Below are 16,431 nucleotides of genomic sequence, written 5' to 3' on the forward strand. Positions count from 1 at the left end.
ACTTATGAATATAAATTGACTCTAATTTATCATGATGTTTGTTTTAATTTTTGATAATAGAAAATGTCGAATCTGGAAAAGCTTAAATTTACTCCTTTAGAATCAACTGGAAACAACTACATGCCATGGGTTATAAAAGTAAAAATGCATCTTAAATCAATGGGCATTCTTGAAACCATAAATGAAAACAACACTTGTTCTGAAAAAGAACAAGCTACGGCATGTTGCTTTATTCATCAACATATTGATGAATGCTTACAAAATAATTATGTGACTGTAGAAGATCCCCATGTTTTATGGGAAGGTCTCAAAAGCAGATTCAATAATCAAAGAGAAATTTTACTTCCAGCTGCAATGGAACAATGGAGAACATTAAGGTTCCAAGACTTTAAGAAAGTAAATGAATACAGCTCAGCTCTGTATAATACATGTTCACAACTTAAATTCTGTGGACATGAAATTAGTGATGCAGACATGATGGAGAAAACTTTCTCCACAATGAATGCTGCAAACATCACAGTGCAAAGAAATTTGAGAATGCTAAAGTTCAAAACATATCCTGAACTTAATTCATATCTCTTAGTTGCAGAGCAAAATGATGAGCTATTAATGAAAAATCAGCAATCCCGTCCTACTGGTACACTTGCAATCCCTGAAGCAAATACTGCAAATAATTATAAACAGGGACAAGGACGCGGGCAAGGTCGTGGTTATAATAACCATCACCATCATCATGCCAAAAGTCATAACTATGGTAGAAACCATCCTTATGGTAATGGTAATGGGCGTGGACGTGGTCGTGGTCGTGGCCGTGGTGGTCAAAGAAATAATAATCCACGAAAATATAAATATCAACCACAAAACAAGCCCATTAAACAAGATGTTGAAGAAAATTCTTCTAAAAATTCTGAAGAATCTTGCTACAGATGTGGTAGAATGGGCCACTGGGCTAATACTTGCCGAACATCTAAACATCTTGTTAAGATGTATCAGGATTCGCTGAAAGGTAAAGAAAAGGAAGTAAATTTTGTGGATAATATTGATCCAACAGTCACTGAGAAACCATCTGATTTATATGAAGATTTCTTGAATGTTTAAGTTGTGTGTCTTTTGAAAAATAAACGATTTAATATCGTCTGTCTTTGTCATTATGTTTGCTAAATGTTTCAGTACTATCTATTTGCGTTTAAAATATTGTGTAATATTAATGTACTCACTATTTATTTCTTATATATGAAGTTCAATATGAATTTTGCTGGAATACAACATCAATCAAGTGGTGGAGATCTCTGTATAGCAGACAGTGGAACTACACACACTATACTTAAATCCGAGAAATATTTTATTGATCTAAAACCAACGGAAGGAACTATACATACAATATCAGGACCTGCTAACTTGATAAAAGGGATAGGAAAGGCAAATTTCATACTACCAAATGGTACAAAATTTTTAATAAATGATGCCTTATTTTCTCCCAAGTCAAGCAGAAATTTATTGAGTTTCTCCGACATATACCTTAACGGGTATGATTATCAGTCAGTGACAACAGAAAATGAGAAATATTTAAGTATCACTGACAAGAGTCATGTGGTTGAAAAACTGCCAAGACTTAGTTCTGGATTACATTATACACATATAAATGTACCAGAAATATATATGGTAGTTAACGAAAAATATATTGATCCTGGTGTATTCAGTTTATGGCATAACAGATTAGGCCATCCAGGATCAACAATGATGAAAAGGATTATTGAATGTACTCATGGACATCCACTAAAGGATAGAAAAATCCATCATGATACAATGGTTCCATGTACATCTTGCTCTCTTGGAAAATTGATAACTAGACCCTCACCACTTAAGGTTGAGAAAGAATCACCAATGTTTCTTGAAAGAATTCAAGGTGATATATGTGGACCAATTCATCCACCATGTGGACCATTTAGATATTTCATGGTTCTAATAGACGCATCTAGCAGATGGTCTCATGTTTGTCTGTTATCAAGCCGTAATGTGGCATTTGCAAAATTTCTTGCCCAAATTATTAAATTGAGAGCTCATTTTCCTGATTACACCATTAAAAGGGTGAGACTTGATAATGCTGGTGAATTTACATCTCAAGCATTTAATGACTATTGCATGTCTATAGGAATTGTTGTTGAACATTCTGTTGCTCATGTACATACACAAAATGGTTTAGCCGAGTCATTGATTAAACGTTTACAGTTAATCGCTAGACCATTGATAATGAGAACAAAACTCCCTGTATCTATATGGGGTCATGCAATTTTACATGCTGCTGCATTGATTCGCATCAGACCAAGTGCAAGTCATAAATATTCCCCCCTACAACTTGCTTTTGGTCAAGAGCCAAATATTTCCCATCTTAGAACATTTGGTTGTGCAGTGTATGTTCCAATTGCGACACCACAACGTACAAAAATGGGTCCTCAAAGGAGGTTGGGAATATATGTTGGATATGAAACATCTTCAATATTAAGGTATATTGAACCTATGACAGGTGACGTTTTTACAGCACGTTTTGCTGATTGTCATTTTAATGAAACATTGTTCCCTAGATTAGGGGGAGAAATGAAAAATAAAGAAAATGATGTTTCATGGTGTGAACCTCAATTAAAGTATCTTGATCCTCGCACAAAAGAATGCGAGACAGAAGTTCAAAAGATAATGCATATACAAGAACTTGCAAATCAATTGCCTGATGCATTTACAGATACAAAAACGGTGACAAAATCATATATACCAGCAGTAAATACTCCAGCTCGAATTGAAATTCCAAAAGCTGGCAATAACGTCACTCATGAATCTTTGCCACGTCAGAAACGTGGAAGACCAATCGGTTCAAAGGATAAAAATCCTCGAAAAAGAAAATCAGCTGATAATGAAGTAAAAGAAAGTGTTCAAGAAGAACCACAAATCAGTACTCCTACTGCAGAGGAGATTGATGATGTCAATACAGAAATTGCAATCAATTATGCATATTCAAAAATATTATGGAACCGAAATGAAATGAAAAATCTTGATGAGAAATTTTCATTTAATGTTGCATATGACATCATGAATAATGATGATGATCCAGAACCAACATCTATGGTTGAATGTCAAAATAGACATGATTGGGCTCAATGGAAAGAAGCAATACGAGCTGAATTAGAATCACTCAATAAAAGAAAAGTTTTCGGATCCATCATTCTCACTCCTAAAGATGTGAAACCTGTAGGATACAGATGGATTTTTGTCCGAAAAAGAAATGAGAAAAATGAAGTTACAAGGTATAAAGCTAGACTTGTAGCTCAAGGTTTTTCTCAAAGACCGGGAATTGATTATGAAGAAACTTATTCTCCTGTTATGGATGCAATTACTTTTAGGTACTTAATCAGTCTGGCAGTTTCTAAAAATTTAGAAATGCATCTCATGGATGTTGTGACTGCTTATCTATATGGATCACTTGATAGTGATATATATATGAAGATACCTGAAGGATTTAAGGTACCAGAAGCATCAAATGCAAAACCCAAAGAAATGTATTCGATTAAATTACAAAGATCTTTATATGGGTTAAAACAATCGGGACGTATGTGGTATAACCGATTAAGTGATTACTTGATAAGCAAAGGGTATACAAATAATCTTACTTGCCCTTGTGTTTTCATTAAGAAAACAACATCCGGATATGTGATCATAGCTGTTTATGTTGATGATCTTAACATCATAGGTACAAATAAAGAGATCCATGAAGCCATTCAACTTCTAAAGAAAGAATTTGAAATGAAAGATCTCGGAAAAACCAAGTATTGCCTTGGTTTACAAATTGAGCATATGCCTAATGGTTTACTTGTACATCAAACAACATATACTGAAAAGATTTTGAAACGTTTCAATATGGACAAGGTAAAACCATTAAGTACTCCTATGGTTGTTAGATCACTCAATGTTGAAGCTGATCCATTTCGTCCATGTGAAGATCAAGAAGACATTCTTGGACCAGAAGTACCATATCTTAGTGCAATTGGAGCTCTTATGTATCTTACAAATTGTACAAGACCTGACATTTCTTTTGCAGTTAATTTGTTGGCAAGGTTCAGCTCTGCTCCTACCAAAAGACACTGGAATGGGATCAAACACATATTTCGATACCTTCGAGGAACTACTGATTTAGGATTATTTTATTCTAACGAATCAAAACAAGATTTGGTTGGTTATGCAGATGCAGGTTATTTATCTGATCCACATAAAGCTAAATCTCAAACTGGATATGTATTCCTAAATGGAGGTACTGCAATATCATGGCGTTCTCAAAAACAAACACTTGTTGCTACATCGTCAAATCATGCCGAAGTGATTGCATTACATGAAGCTACTCGAGAATGTTTTTGGTTGAGATCAATGACACAACTCATTACTGATTCTTGTGGACTAGAACGCGATAAAAGTCCAACAACTATCTATGAAGATAATGCAGCTTGCATAGCACAGATGAAAGAAGGGTATATCAAAAGTGACCGAACAAAACACATACCACCTAGATTCTTCTCATACACTCAAAATCTCATTAAGGACAACCAGATTGAAATGAGATATGTGCAATCTAGCAAAAACTCTGCTGATCTTTTCACGAAAGCACTTCCAACTGCTATTTTCAGAACACACGTTCATAACATTGGCATGAGACATGTTCAAAAGATGTAACAGCTGAAGCGATGTCTACTTGAGGGGGAGTCAACTCCATGCTGCACTCTTTTTCCCTTAGCTAAAGTTTTTTCCCACTGGGTTTTCTTTAGCAAGGTTTTTAACGAGGCAGTAATTTATAGTTGATCTTCAACAAAATAAAATTGCTATCCAAGGGGGAGTGTTATAATAATAATAATAATATAGATATGGATAGTCAATTTTGGTGTATACATATAGTCAATTTTGGTACACAAAGTATGTATTTTTATATTGAGATTTTAGGCTATAAATACTCATGAATGCAAGCATTAAACTTGCACCATTTCTCACACTTACAAAGTGTTTCTTTCTTTCTCTCCATTATCATCTTTGTTCTTACACTTCATTATTAGTATTCTAAATCAAGAATCAAATCACTAAAGGTAGTTATAAGCCTACTGAATTATAACATCAAGAATCAAACCACTAAAGGTAGTTATAAGCCTACTGAATTATAACATCAAGAATCAAACCACTAAAGGTAGTTATAAGCCTACTGAATTATAACACAAATAACGCTACATTACCAATATTTAAAGATTTAGTCTAACAACCACCCTTACATTTGTTACTTGTACGTAGTGATTATGTTGACTTTTAAATGACGGTTATTGAAGATTTACAAGTAATTAAAGCACTAGCGCACCAACATGAATTAAATATCATATTTTAGAAGTTTTGTTACCTGAATAAACACAAAATAAATACTCCGTACAATGACAAAAATGAAATAAATGAATATATTTTCACATAATACAATGACACGCAAAAATGAAGGTCAGCCAGTGATTCTAAGTGCGGTCAAAAAAATTTGAATTTGACATGTTCAGCGAAACTTAATGAACTGGATTTTTTTCAACCATTAAGTTTGGCCTTCCTAGAAACCGAATCATACAGAGGATTTCATTTGAACCTGTCCAGATTAACATGTCCATGACTATTGGGATAACCTGCACGAATAGGTTTAGCCTCATTCGGGAACCTACATCCTGTTCTATTATATACAAGCCAACAACCTCCTAAATTTACACAATCCGTACAACATAGATGTACTAAAAACTATTGTTGAAATTCTTAAAAAATGGCACAATTTATTAAACGACTAGAGTATTAGAACTTAAAACCATTGCCATGATGCCATTACAGAAACTTCTTACCAGATCCTAAGTACAAAAAACACAAACAAGAACACCACAATTACAAGAGCCATTTATAGATAAAATTTATTTATGGTATCGTATTGCAAATCTATAACATGAATGTACCATACTTGATTATCAAAGTCGCTCAATATGATCTATACCATGTAACTTTAAACTCCAAAAGACCTTACAAATTCAGGCTAAAATTTCTATCAGAAGTTGCTTTTACAACCTTACTCAGCTAACATAATACAACCCAACTTGAAAGATCCCGAGCACAATAGTCAAAGAGAAGATCCCCCCTCAAGCATATTGTCGGACCTTCGTGAATTTTTTAAATGATCACAATCTGCACAAAGCCAGAAAAATAAATTGAATATGTATTTTCAATTTTCCATAAAAGCCACCATCTTGTGGTGCCCATAAGCCAAATTAAGTCATGATATGGTGATTAGAAATATAAAGATAACATATTAATCTTTTCCTATAGTGTTGCAGGGTTTAAACGCAAGCTCGTCCACTAACCCAACCACTGGTTAGAAAGAAGCTAAATGAATTTAGACAGAAGCTAAGTCATGATATGATCCGTAGACACCCTTTTCGTCAATACAACTTTTATTTTGTCATTGTAGTTGTAAAAGTGGATTTTTTTTGTGAAATGAAGTAAAAGTCTCTCATAAAGTGTCATATAAAGCGGTACAAAGGTAATTAAAAACAGCTTCATAGACACAAGCAAGAAACTGATGATTTGTGATCGATATTATCACTATTTAAGTATTTATCCAAGCATTAAAATCTGAAAATTGAGACAAATTGATAATATGATACCACAAGTCAAAACCAAACACCCCCATATATCTTATAGCCTATAAGTATCAAAAGGGTTTGAGCAAGTAATAATGATATCAACAATATATATGACTGGAGTAACTAATCATTGAACAAATCACCATCTTTTATAGATGTATAAGAACACTTGTTGATAGTATATGTATGCAGATAATTAGTTGAAGCATTATTCTCAGAATCTAATACCGTATCGTTTCACAAATATATCAAGTAATAACAGAATGCAATGAATATAAGAGTGACTGGACCTTCAATCAAGAAACCAAACCAGCCTCAAACTTCTTCAACATATCACAATTAGGAGTTTGACGCTGATACCCCCAATGAATTCGTTGAGTCTCTAACCGACAATTATGCGAAAGAATTGATATATATTCATGTTCGATTCTTCCTTCAAGCTCCAATCTTTCTGGACTATTCACAGGATAACTTTGCTCAAAGTTTCGTGATTTCACAAAAAATGGAACCCCTTTTTGCGTCAGCACGCGATAATCATAACTATAAGACCTCGAAAGAGAATAAACCGGCTCATTTGATGGCAAAAACATCACTAACAAAATCAAAAGAACCGGTAACAACTGAAGCAAAGCCCTCATGTTAAACCCATCCGATCCATTTTGAGTCGTTCTTGCCCCTGCAGCATTACCAAAATTAAAGCCACTAAATTGTGTTGTCGCCCGTGGGCCCGTTCCTCCAAAGAAAAAGTTCCGAAAGATCTCGTCAGCATCAACATCTCCTCCATAATAAAACCCGTTACCAAACCCTTGTTGAGCCCTACGCCTAGTCGTTTGCCTTTGGTAAACAGGCTCATCTGACCCAACAACATCGTATTGTTTTCGATTCTCCTCAACACTTAAACACTTAAACGCTTTTGATACTTTTTTAAAAGCCTCTTCGGACCCAGGTGCTTTATTTTTATCCGGATGAACTTTCAACGACAGTTTACGATAAGCTTTCCTAATATCTTCAACACTACAAGATTTTGCCAACCCTAATATATCATAATAGTCTTTTTTCCTTCTAATTTCCCTCACAATTGTAATCTGTTCTTGTGTATATGAACCTAAACCCGAACCAGAACCCAAACCCAACCCGGTTGTTGGAACCCTATGCCGAACACCAGAATCATCGCCATCGCCGGCGCCAGATGAATTTTCCGGCGACTTAGATGACTCATTAGTAGCTTCTAGAGTTGATAACAGATCAGTAACAGGAAGTGATGGATCTAATCTTTGAGCTTTTTTGATGAATTTTAAAGCACGATTACGATCACCTAACCCTAATGCATTTTTACCAATTTCTAAACATTTCAAAGCTTCATCTTTGTTTCCATCCATCACAAATTGATCAAATTAGTGTAATTGAAACAGTATATGATTGAATTAGAAAGTAGTGAAGTTTACCTGAGATCAATTAATCGGAGGTATGATACCCTAATTCGCGATTGACGAAATTGGGTAAAACCGGTTCAGATCAAATATGAGGTGATTAGGTTAGAGGTCCGGTTGAATCGAGTGAGGTTTTCGAAAACTGATCGGGGATTTTTAATTAAATCGGCAAAAAAATTGATGAAATTATGATCGTGGAGAATGTTTAGGTATATATATATATATATATATATATATATATATATATATATATATATAGAAGATATAGAATATAGATATAGATAGATAGATATAGTTCGTATGCAAAGTCCTTTGTATGTACTTCGTACCAACTACCAAGACCCGCATCACGTGACTTCTTACTCGTAAAGAATAATTATTTATCTCGGACTTGAACCTCTATTATTATATTATTGTAAGTAAGGACATAATAGTTAATTAGATATATATGGATTAATATCCCCATTATCTATTCTATATATACCTATATATTAAACTAAGATTATATTTCACTTACTTGTGTCAGCCTGGGTACATGATAGTTTAAGGAGTTAGGGTTAAACATCTACAAAGATATTTTACTTGTCAACCTGGTTAATTGTGTACTACTACATGATAGGCATCTGTCGAACTTTCATTTGATAAAACCCTGATCAATAAAATCGTCGCTTGAACGAGTGACAAAACCTTAAAACAATTAAAGATATCGACTTTCAATCGCCTCAATTTAACGTTTAATTGATCAATTTAAAACCTTAAAACAATTAAAGATATCGACTTTCATTACCAAAATTTAAACTTTGGTAATGGGGTGTGTGAGAGAGAGTGTGGGGAGAGAGAGAGCTAGGCAAAATTGCTACAAGGCTGGGTACGATTTCAAGCAAGAGAGATTCAAGGGAAGGCTTCAATCCGATTTTCCTAGGCTAGGTAGAAATCGATGGACTTCGTTCATGTTTTTCAACTTTCCCGAAAGTTGGAACATGGAGAATCTGTGGAGAATATTCAAGGCTTACGGTAATCTTAGGGATATTTATATGGTGCAAAAAAGACTACAAAATGGCCAGAGATTTGCATTTGCAAGATTCGGTGAGGTTGGTGACGTCAACAGATTACTTGGAGCACTTGAAAAAATCAAGTTTGATGGGTTTCCAATAAGGATTTTCAAAGCTTTTGACAAACCATCTGAAGGCAGAAAGACACATGGTGGTAAATGGCCACATGGTGATAGCAGGTACATGAACTATGAAGATAATCGTAAGGGATGGAACGGTTCCCATAGAGCTGATACATACACGGATGGGAGAGACTTTAATGACTTTGCTGGACCTGCTGGGAAAGATCTAAGGTTCACTATCAACAGAAACAAAGAAGATCTTAGGGTGAAGTTGAAATCTAACATCGAAAAAAAGGAGAAAGTAGCCAGTGATGAATTCGATAGAAAGAAGGATAAGACAGGAAAGCCGGAGTTAAACAAAGAAGAAACAGATGAAAGATCGGTACCTATAAGAAAAGACGATTGCAATCTGGACATCATTGACAAAAGTATTGTGGTTCAACTGAAGAGGGTTGATCTTCTTAACCGCTTCGAGTCATTGTGTAGGGCAGAGGGTATGGAAGACTTCTCCATCAAATACGTTGGGGGATTAGAAGCAATGGTGATATGCAAATCCTCAGAATATGCAGACAATATTGTTAATTCAAAGAGTCATGCAATTCATAAATGGTGTGATAAAGTGGAGAAACTCAAGTTAAATTATTGGCCCTTGGCTGGGAGAATGGTATGGATTGATATCAATGGTGTTCCGATCACTTGTTGGAACGAAGGTGTCTTTTATGAAATCGCTGCAAAATGGGGGAAGGTCATTGAAATGGAAAATTGCTCGTTAACTTCGGAGAATCAAAATCTTATCACATGCCATGTATTGATTCATAAAGGTGACTCAGATCATGTGCATGGGTTAGCGTCTATTGTTATTGATAACCTTACATTCATTCATGCGTCAGTTAGGGAGAATCCGAATAGGGTTATCCATCTTGAGATTAATTGTCCAAGTGATGAGGGTGAACAAAGTGATGATGAAGTTAATAATTTGAAAAAAGAAGGAATCAATTATTCAGATGAAGATGACTTCGTGGATGATACTTTTGCATCTTCAGATGATGACTCTACTATCGATGATGCTTCACCGCCGGTGTGTCAATCTGACCGGAACCCTAACCGAAAGGAAAGGCCATTGGAAGATGAGGGGTCTGGGTGTGAAGGGGTGAACAACTTCCAAGAAGACATTAAAGATGCTGTACAGGAAGATAATTACTTGATAAAAATAACTTGATGTTATGCGAGGTGTATATAAAAATAGTTTATATTTTACTAGGAAAAACTATTAAATACGATACAATTTTACACAAGATATTTATTTATTTATAGAATGGATATACTTAAACCTTGCTACAACACTTATAGGCAGTGTACCTAATCGTACAGTAGTGTAGTTTTTAGTAAGTCCGGTTCGTTCCACAGGGAAATCTTTAAACAAAGCTCAACGCTATATAAAAATACAAACATATATATAAGTAATATTATTATTATAAAGGGGGGTTTTTACCGTTTAATGACCGGTTTGTCGATTTTAAGACTTTAGTCGCAGTTAAAACCTAATGTAAAATATAAAATAAATACAAGACTTAAATTAAAGCGTAAAGTAAATAACGATAATGAAATTGCGAATAATAAAAGTGCGATAAAATAAACTTGCGATAATTAAAAAGTACGATAATTAAAAGTGCGATTAAATAACAATAAATAAAAGTGCGATAATTAGAAATGCAATTAAATATAAAATAAAGGAAATTAAATATGAAATAAAAGAATTATGCTTATTTAAACTTCCGTAATCATGATGTTTGACGTGTTGATTTTAGTTTTATGCCCATGGGTTAATTGTCCTTTGTCCTGGATTATTTAATATGTCCGTCTGGTTTTTGTCCATAACAGTCCATCAGTCATAAATATAAAGTGCGAGTGCCCTCGTCAAATTATTCTTATACCCGAAGTTAAATATTCCAACTAATTGGGGATTCGAATTGTAACAAGGTTTTAATACTTTGTTTAATGAATACACCAGGTTATCGACTGCGTGTAAACCAAGGTTTTACTACTTTGTTAACAATTACACCAATTACCCTTGAATGTAATTTCACCCCTGTTTTAATTATTCTAGTGGCTATTAATCCATTCCCGTGTCCGGTTAAATGAACGATTATTCGTACATATAAATACCCCGCCCATCGTGTCCGATCGAGTGTATATGGTAATTTATAGGGACGCCCAATTGTAAATCTTTATATTAACATTAACAAACTTTCATTTAGTTAAACAAATATAAAGCCCATTAATAGCCCATAGTCTAATTTCCACAAGTGTCGTTCTTTTGTCCAAACCCCAATTATGGTACAAAGCCCAATTACCCAATTTTAGTAATTAGCCCAACATCATGATTACTTCGTTTTAAATAAGCATAATAATAACTTAGTTACGAGACATTAATATAAAAAGGTTGAACATAACTTACAATGATTAAAAATAGCGTAGCGTTACACGGACAGAATTTCGACTTACACCCTTACAACATTCGCTAACATACCCTTATTATTAGAATTATAATTAAAATTAAAATTAAAATATAAATTATATATATATATATTTTACGATATAGATAGAGAGATGGATGGATATATTGTGAATTTTGATCAGAATTCGGTTGGCTTTATAGGGATTTTCGATTTTTGGGGCTCCGCGACTCGCGGTGATTTTGGCCTTCAAACTCCGCGAGTCGCGGAGAATGAATTTACAGCTCACACCCTTGGAGTCTTTCTCTGCCGACGGTTTTTAATATATATATAATATATATATAATTAATATAATTAATTATATATTATATTATATTTATATACATAGTTAACTTGTAATTTTTAGTCCGTTGCGTCGAGCGTTAAGAGTTGACTCTGGTCCCGGTTCCGGATTTTTGAACGTCCTTGCGTACAATTTAATATCTTGTACTTTGCGTTTTGAATCTTGTACTCTTGTAATTTCGAGACGTTTCTTATCAATAATTGGAACCTCTTTGATTGTCTTTTATTCTTTTGAGCTTTTTGGTCGTTTGCGTCTTCAATTCGTCGAATCTGTCTTTTGTCTTCACCTTTTATTATTTAAACGAATATCACTTGTAAATAGAACAATTGCAACTAAAAGCTTGTCTTTCTTGAGGAATAATGCTATGAAATATATGTTCGTTTTTAGCATTATCAAATATTCCCACACTTGAGCGTTGCTTGTCCTCAAGCAATATCGTCTTGAAATACTAGAATCACTTCTTTATTCTTCACACTTTCTACATCAGTGATTTCTATAAGGTGGTATAAACAATGGTAGTAACGATATGGTTTACAGTCCCACATGACTATAAAAATTTAGATCCATTAAGGAAATTGGATCTTTATGAAAACATTTGATCTTTTGAAAATTAAATCTAGTTTTTACCCTAGATAAGTTTTCCGGAACAACCCTTTACCGGTATTTGCAAAATATTTTTGTGGGTTTGGTGGGTTTCAGATTTGAAAATTTTAGCTCAACACTTATGGTTTTGTGTTACCCACTTGCTAACCTTGTATTAGGAAAGCAACACGTCCAGTTTACTTGTTCCGTATATTACCTTTCGGCAAACTACCGTCCGGTTATAAAGGAAAGCGTTGAACAAGCAACTGTTAAGGCAATGTCCCGTGACATGCTTTTGATTATGGTCTATAACGTGTCGGACGCAATTACTATCCTTTGTAGGAGCAATAGTAAAGCTCACCCTTATAATTTTTCGGTCTGGCACAAGGTCCTGTCTTCGACCATGCTATGCAACCACCGTTCTTACGGTTGACACCTGATTTAGTTCAGGTGACCTAATGAATTCCAGGTGAATTCCTAGGATTTTACGTTCAATGGTAATGAACGCATTGAAAATGGGTTTTCAGAAAACAAATCGGTTTATAATTTTGATCAAAATATTTTCTCGTTCAAGCTCGAGTTTAGATATCATTGAATTCCATGAGTTTGAATTCTCAATCTTTAAGGTCAATCTCTAGGATTGAGTAATATCAGTCTTAAAAGCTGATTTTTAATCTTTAAGGAGATTATCCTTTTCTGGGGATCTGATTCATTAGTCTTATCCAGCTAATTTGCATGGTGCCCCCCATTGTACAAGATAAATCCTTCTCATGGTTAGGATAAATCTGACCACATGGCGACCCTGTTTAATGCTGTGGTCCGTGGATTTCCTGCTGATTTTAGTGATGACTTTTCTAGATTTTTCGTCAACCTACAGCTGGTCTGGACGACAACTTCATGACTTAAATCAAGAAGCGCGTGTCTTTTTCGGAAGACTTTACTTCCTTTTAATGATGGAATTGATTCATCGTGTAGATCCATCTCTTCTTTTCTTTCATCGGGTAAAACCGTTTAGTTTAGTCCAAAGCAAAAGTATTTTCAGTTATTTGTTACAGATATATGTGACATATGTTTAAGATAACTTGGTAAATTTTCCCACACTTGGCTTTTATTTTCCTTTTTATCGTCCTCTATTCCATTTTAAATGAATTTTAACATTTTAGTTTGTTTCTTAATTTATGTCCTTTCCGAGGTAACAATAATTTCGGTGTTAAAACCTAGTTTTATCGTTCATAAATATGTATAAACATGATTTTGAATTCATTTAATTGAAAATTTTGAAAAATTTTACTAGAATTGGGTAGTCAGTATATAAGACCAGGGCTGTTCTTTATTATCAGAGAGCACTAGATTCTAATACAACTACTGCTTTACTAGTATTTTTAATGGTAACCAAGTGTATAAAATAAAAATTTTAAAATCCGAAAGAATTTAACCCCTTCCCACACTTAAGATCTTGCAATGCCCTCATTTGCAAGAAATCAGTAACAATTTAAATTATTGAGGGTGATTTGTGTGAAAATGATTAAATTTTACCAAAGTTTCCAAATATATTGGCGTTTGTTTGCTGAATGATAAATGGTGCACATCATTTGTTCATTCCGTCTTGTTGTTATTTCACATATATTTTGCATCTTGTAGTCAAAATTAGTTGCTTTTGCTGAACTTAATGCCAGTCTTTAAAAATGCGTTGTTTTACCCTGTTGTGTACATAAGATAAACTGCAAACATATATACATATTTTTGAAGTTTGGTATATTACCCCACATTCAAAAATTATTAAAATCTAAGAATAAAAGTTAGACAATTATAAAAATGATTACAATATTAACAAAAGTATTAAACGTATCAATAATTACAAATTACAAAAAAAAAAAAAAATAATAAGTAAACTAAGGATGATATTGGTACCAATAGGGGTCCAGGCATAACCATAAGTGCTATAGAATGCTTCGGCAGGGTCATACGTAGGATATGGTGGCTGCATCTCTATAGACCAAGGAGGGAAGATGGGTTTCGGTGTAGGAATATAGTTTCTACCTATATGTTGGCAATGAGCTATGATTTGGTTCTGATGAACTTGCCAATCTTCAAATGCTCTCTGTCTAGCATTTTCGTATTCCTGAGAAGCTATAAACCTATGCATTTCTTGCATCTCATTCCCCCCTCCTACATTACCTTGTTGCTGGTTTCTCTCCACCTGTGGATGTCTACCATGGTATCGTACTGCGGCGTTATTTCGCCTCTTCAAAACTTTCGCACCATGGTATACATTTAAACCTATAGTATCGCGGGGTTCCGGCTCTTCTAGTAATAATCCCCCCCGACTTATATCCACACCGAGATATTCACCAATCAAAGTAATAAAAATACCACCTCCTATTATGCTATGTGGTCGCATCCCCCGAACCATAGCTGATAAATAATAACCCACACAATATGGTATACTTACAACGCTTTGTGGGTCTCGAATACACATATGGTAAAACAAATCTTGTTCATTTACCTTTTCTTTGTTTTTACCCCTTTGTGTAATCGAATTAGCTAAAAACCTATGTATCACTCTTAATTCGGCTCTATCTATATCCAAATAAGAGTAATTTCCCCCTTTGAAACGGTGATGGCTTGTCATTTGACTCCACACACCGTGTGTATCAAAATTTTCATCTATCTTTCTACCGTTTAGTATCAATCCTCTACAATCGGCAGACGCTAACTCCTCAGGCGTATATATACGTAAAGCCTGAGCCATGTCCAGTAAAGACATGTGGCGCATCGAACCGCCTAACAAAAATCTAATAAAAGAACGATCGGTTAAACTAGCTACCCGATCATTCAACTCTATACTACATAACAATTCTTCACACCATACTTTATATACAGGTCTACGTATGGTGAATAAATGTACCCAGTCATTAAAAGAAGAATTACCATACCTCTGTACAAGTAATTTCCTAATTGGCCCGGCCAATTCTACAGCTTCTAAGGGTCCCCATTCTATGACCCTCGGTACCTCAACAACCTTAGAATGAAGAGTATGCAAACCCCTTTGATATTTTGGATAATCTATCCAAAGTCTGTCAAATCTCAGGTTCGGGTGCAACTCTTCCAAGTGCATATCGGAAAAGGTCATGACTGGATGAGGTATATCCTGCTTGTAGTAGTTATCCACCTCCTGTTGTTCCAAATTCTCAGCAGGAGCATTGCGGGCTTGGGATGAAGATTCACCCCTTTCATTCTGCAAAACACATCAAACACAAATTTTGTGCATCCAAATAAGCATTAGTGTCAGCAAAATCATCAATCAAAATAATTACAATGACATTATCAATTTATATCAAACTTAAGCTCATTTTCACATTTTTATCAAATCTACACTTTTTCAAATAAGCATATACGAAAATGTTCGCCAAGTTCATAAGCATTCAACTCAAATAACATGTCAAAATAATCATTACTAGCAATTAAACAAGTCTCAAATGGCATTATCTTTCAAAAATCAAGTTCATGAATTTTAGACTTGAAAAAGTCCACTTTAATTCTCAAAATCATGTTTAGGCTCAAAGTTTGGATCATTTAACTACCTAGACATGTTACACTACTCAATTTAGCAACAATTCATGACAAAAATCGGCCATAACCTGTTTATATTAAAAAGCCCCAAATTTGCTCAAGAACACAAACCCTAGATTACTCAAAATTTGAAGTTTAAGGTTTCTAATCATGTTAAACAGCATCAATCTAGGTTATACAAGCATAATACATAAACAATTTAAGCCTAATTACACTAAAAAGCATCAAAATCAAATTGGGAAAAAAATTG

General features: G+C 34.4%; 2 protein-coding genes across 2 annotated transcripts; one reads left to right on the forward strand and one right to left on the reverse strand.

The window, feature by feature from the left end:
• Nucleotides 1–5,875: 5,875 nt before the first annotated feature.
• Nucleotides 5,876–8,317, reverse strand: LOC139898397 (chaperone protein dnaJ 49-like). Its single transcript, XM_071881124.1, has 2 exons — nucleotides 6,974–8,317; nucleotides 5,876–6,225 (listed from the first exon to the last, which is right to left on the reverse strand). Exon 1 carries the CDS (start codon nucleotides 8,060–8,062, stop codon nucleotides 6,980–6,982), a length of 1,083 nt encoding a protein of 360 aa, XP_071737225.1. The 5' UTR covers nucleotides 8,063–8,317; the 3' UTR covers nucleotides 5,876–6,225; nucleotides 6,974–6,979.
• Nucleotides 8,318–8,919: 602 nt separating this feature from the next.
• LOC139901955 (uncharacterized) lies at nucleotides 8,920–10,446 on the forward strand. Its single transcript, XM_071884615.1, has one exon. It carries the CDS (start codon nucleotides 8,920–8,922, stop codon nucleotides 10,444–10,446), a length of 1,527 nt encoding a protein of 508 aa, XP_071740716.1.
• Nucleotides 10,447–16,431: the final 5,985 nt, after the last annotated feature.

The sequence above is a fragment of the Rutidosis leptorrhynchoides genome, chromosome 3 (genome assembly GCF_046630445.1).
Source record: "Rutidosis leptorrhynchoides isolate AG116_Rl617_1_P2 chromosome 3, CSIRO_AGI_Rlap_v1, whole genome shotgun sequence".
Taxonomy (NCBI): Eukaryota; Viridiplantae; Streptophyta; class Magnoliopsida; order Asterales; family Asteraceae; genus Rutidosis; species Rutidosis leptorrhynchoides.

What these genes read in the sequence shown, in the direction of transcription:
- LOC139898397 (XM_071881124.1), bottom strand. Translation starts at nt 8,062, where the DNA reads ATGGATGGAAACAAAGATGAAGCTTTGAAATGTTTAGAAATTGGTAAA.
- LOC139901955 (XM_071884615.1), top strand. Translation starts at nt 8,920, where the DNA reads ATGGGGTGTGTGAGAGAGAGTGTGGGGAGAGAGAGAGCTAGGCAAAAT.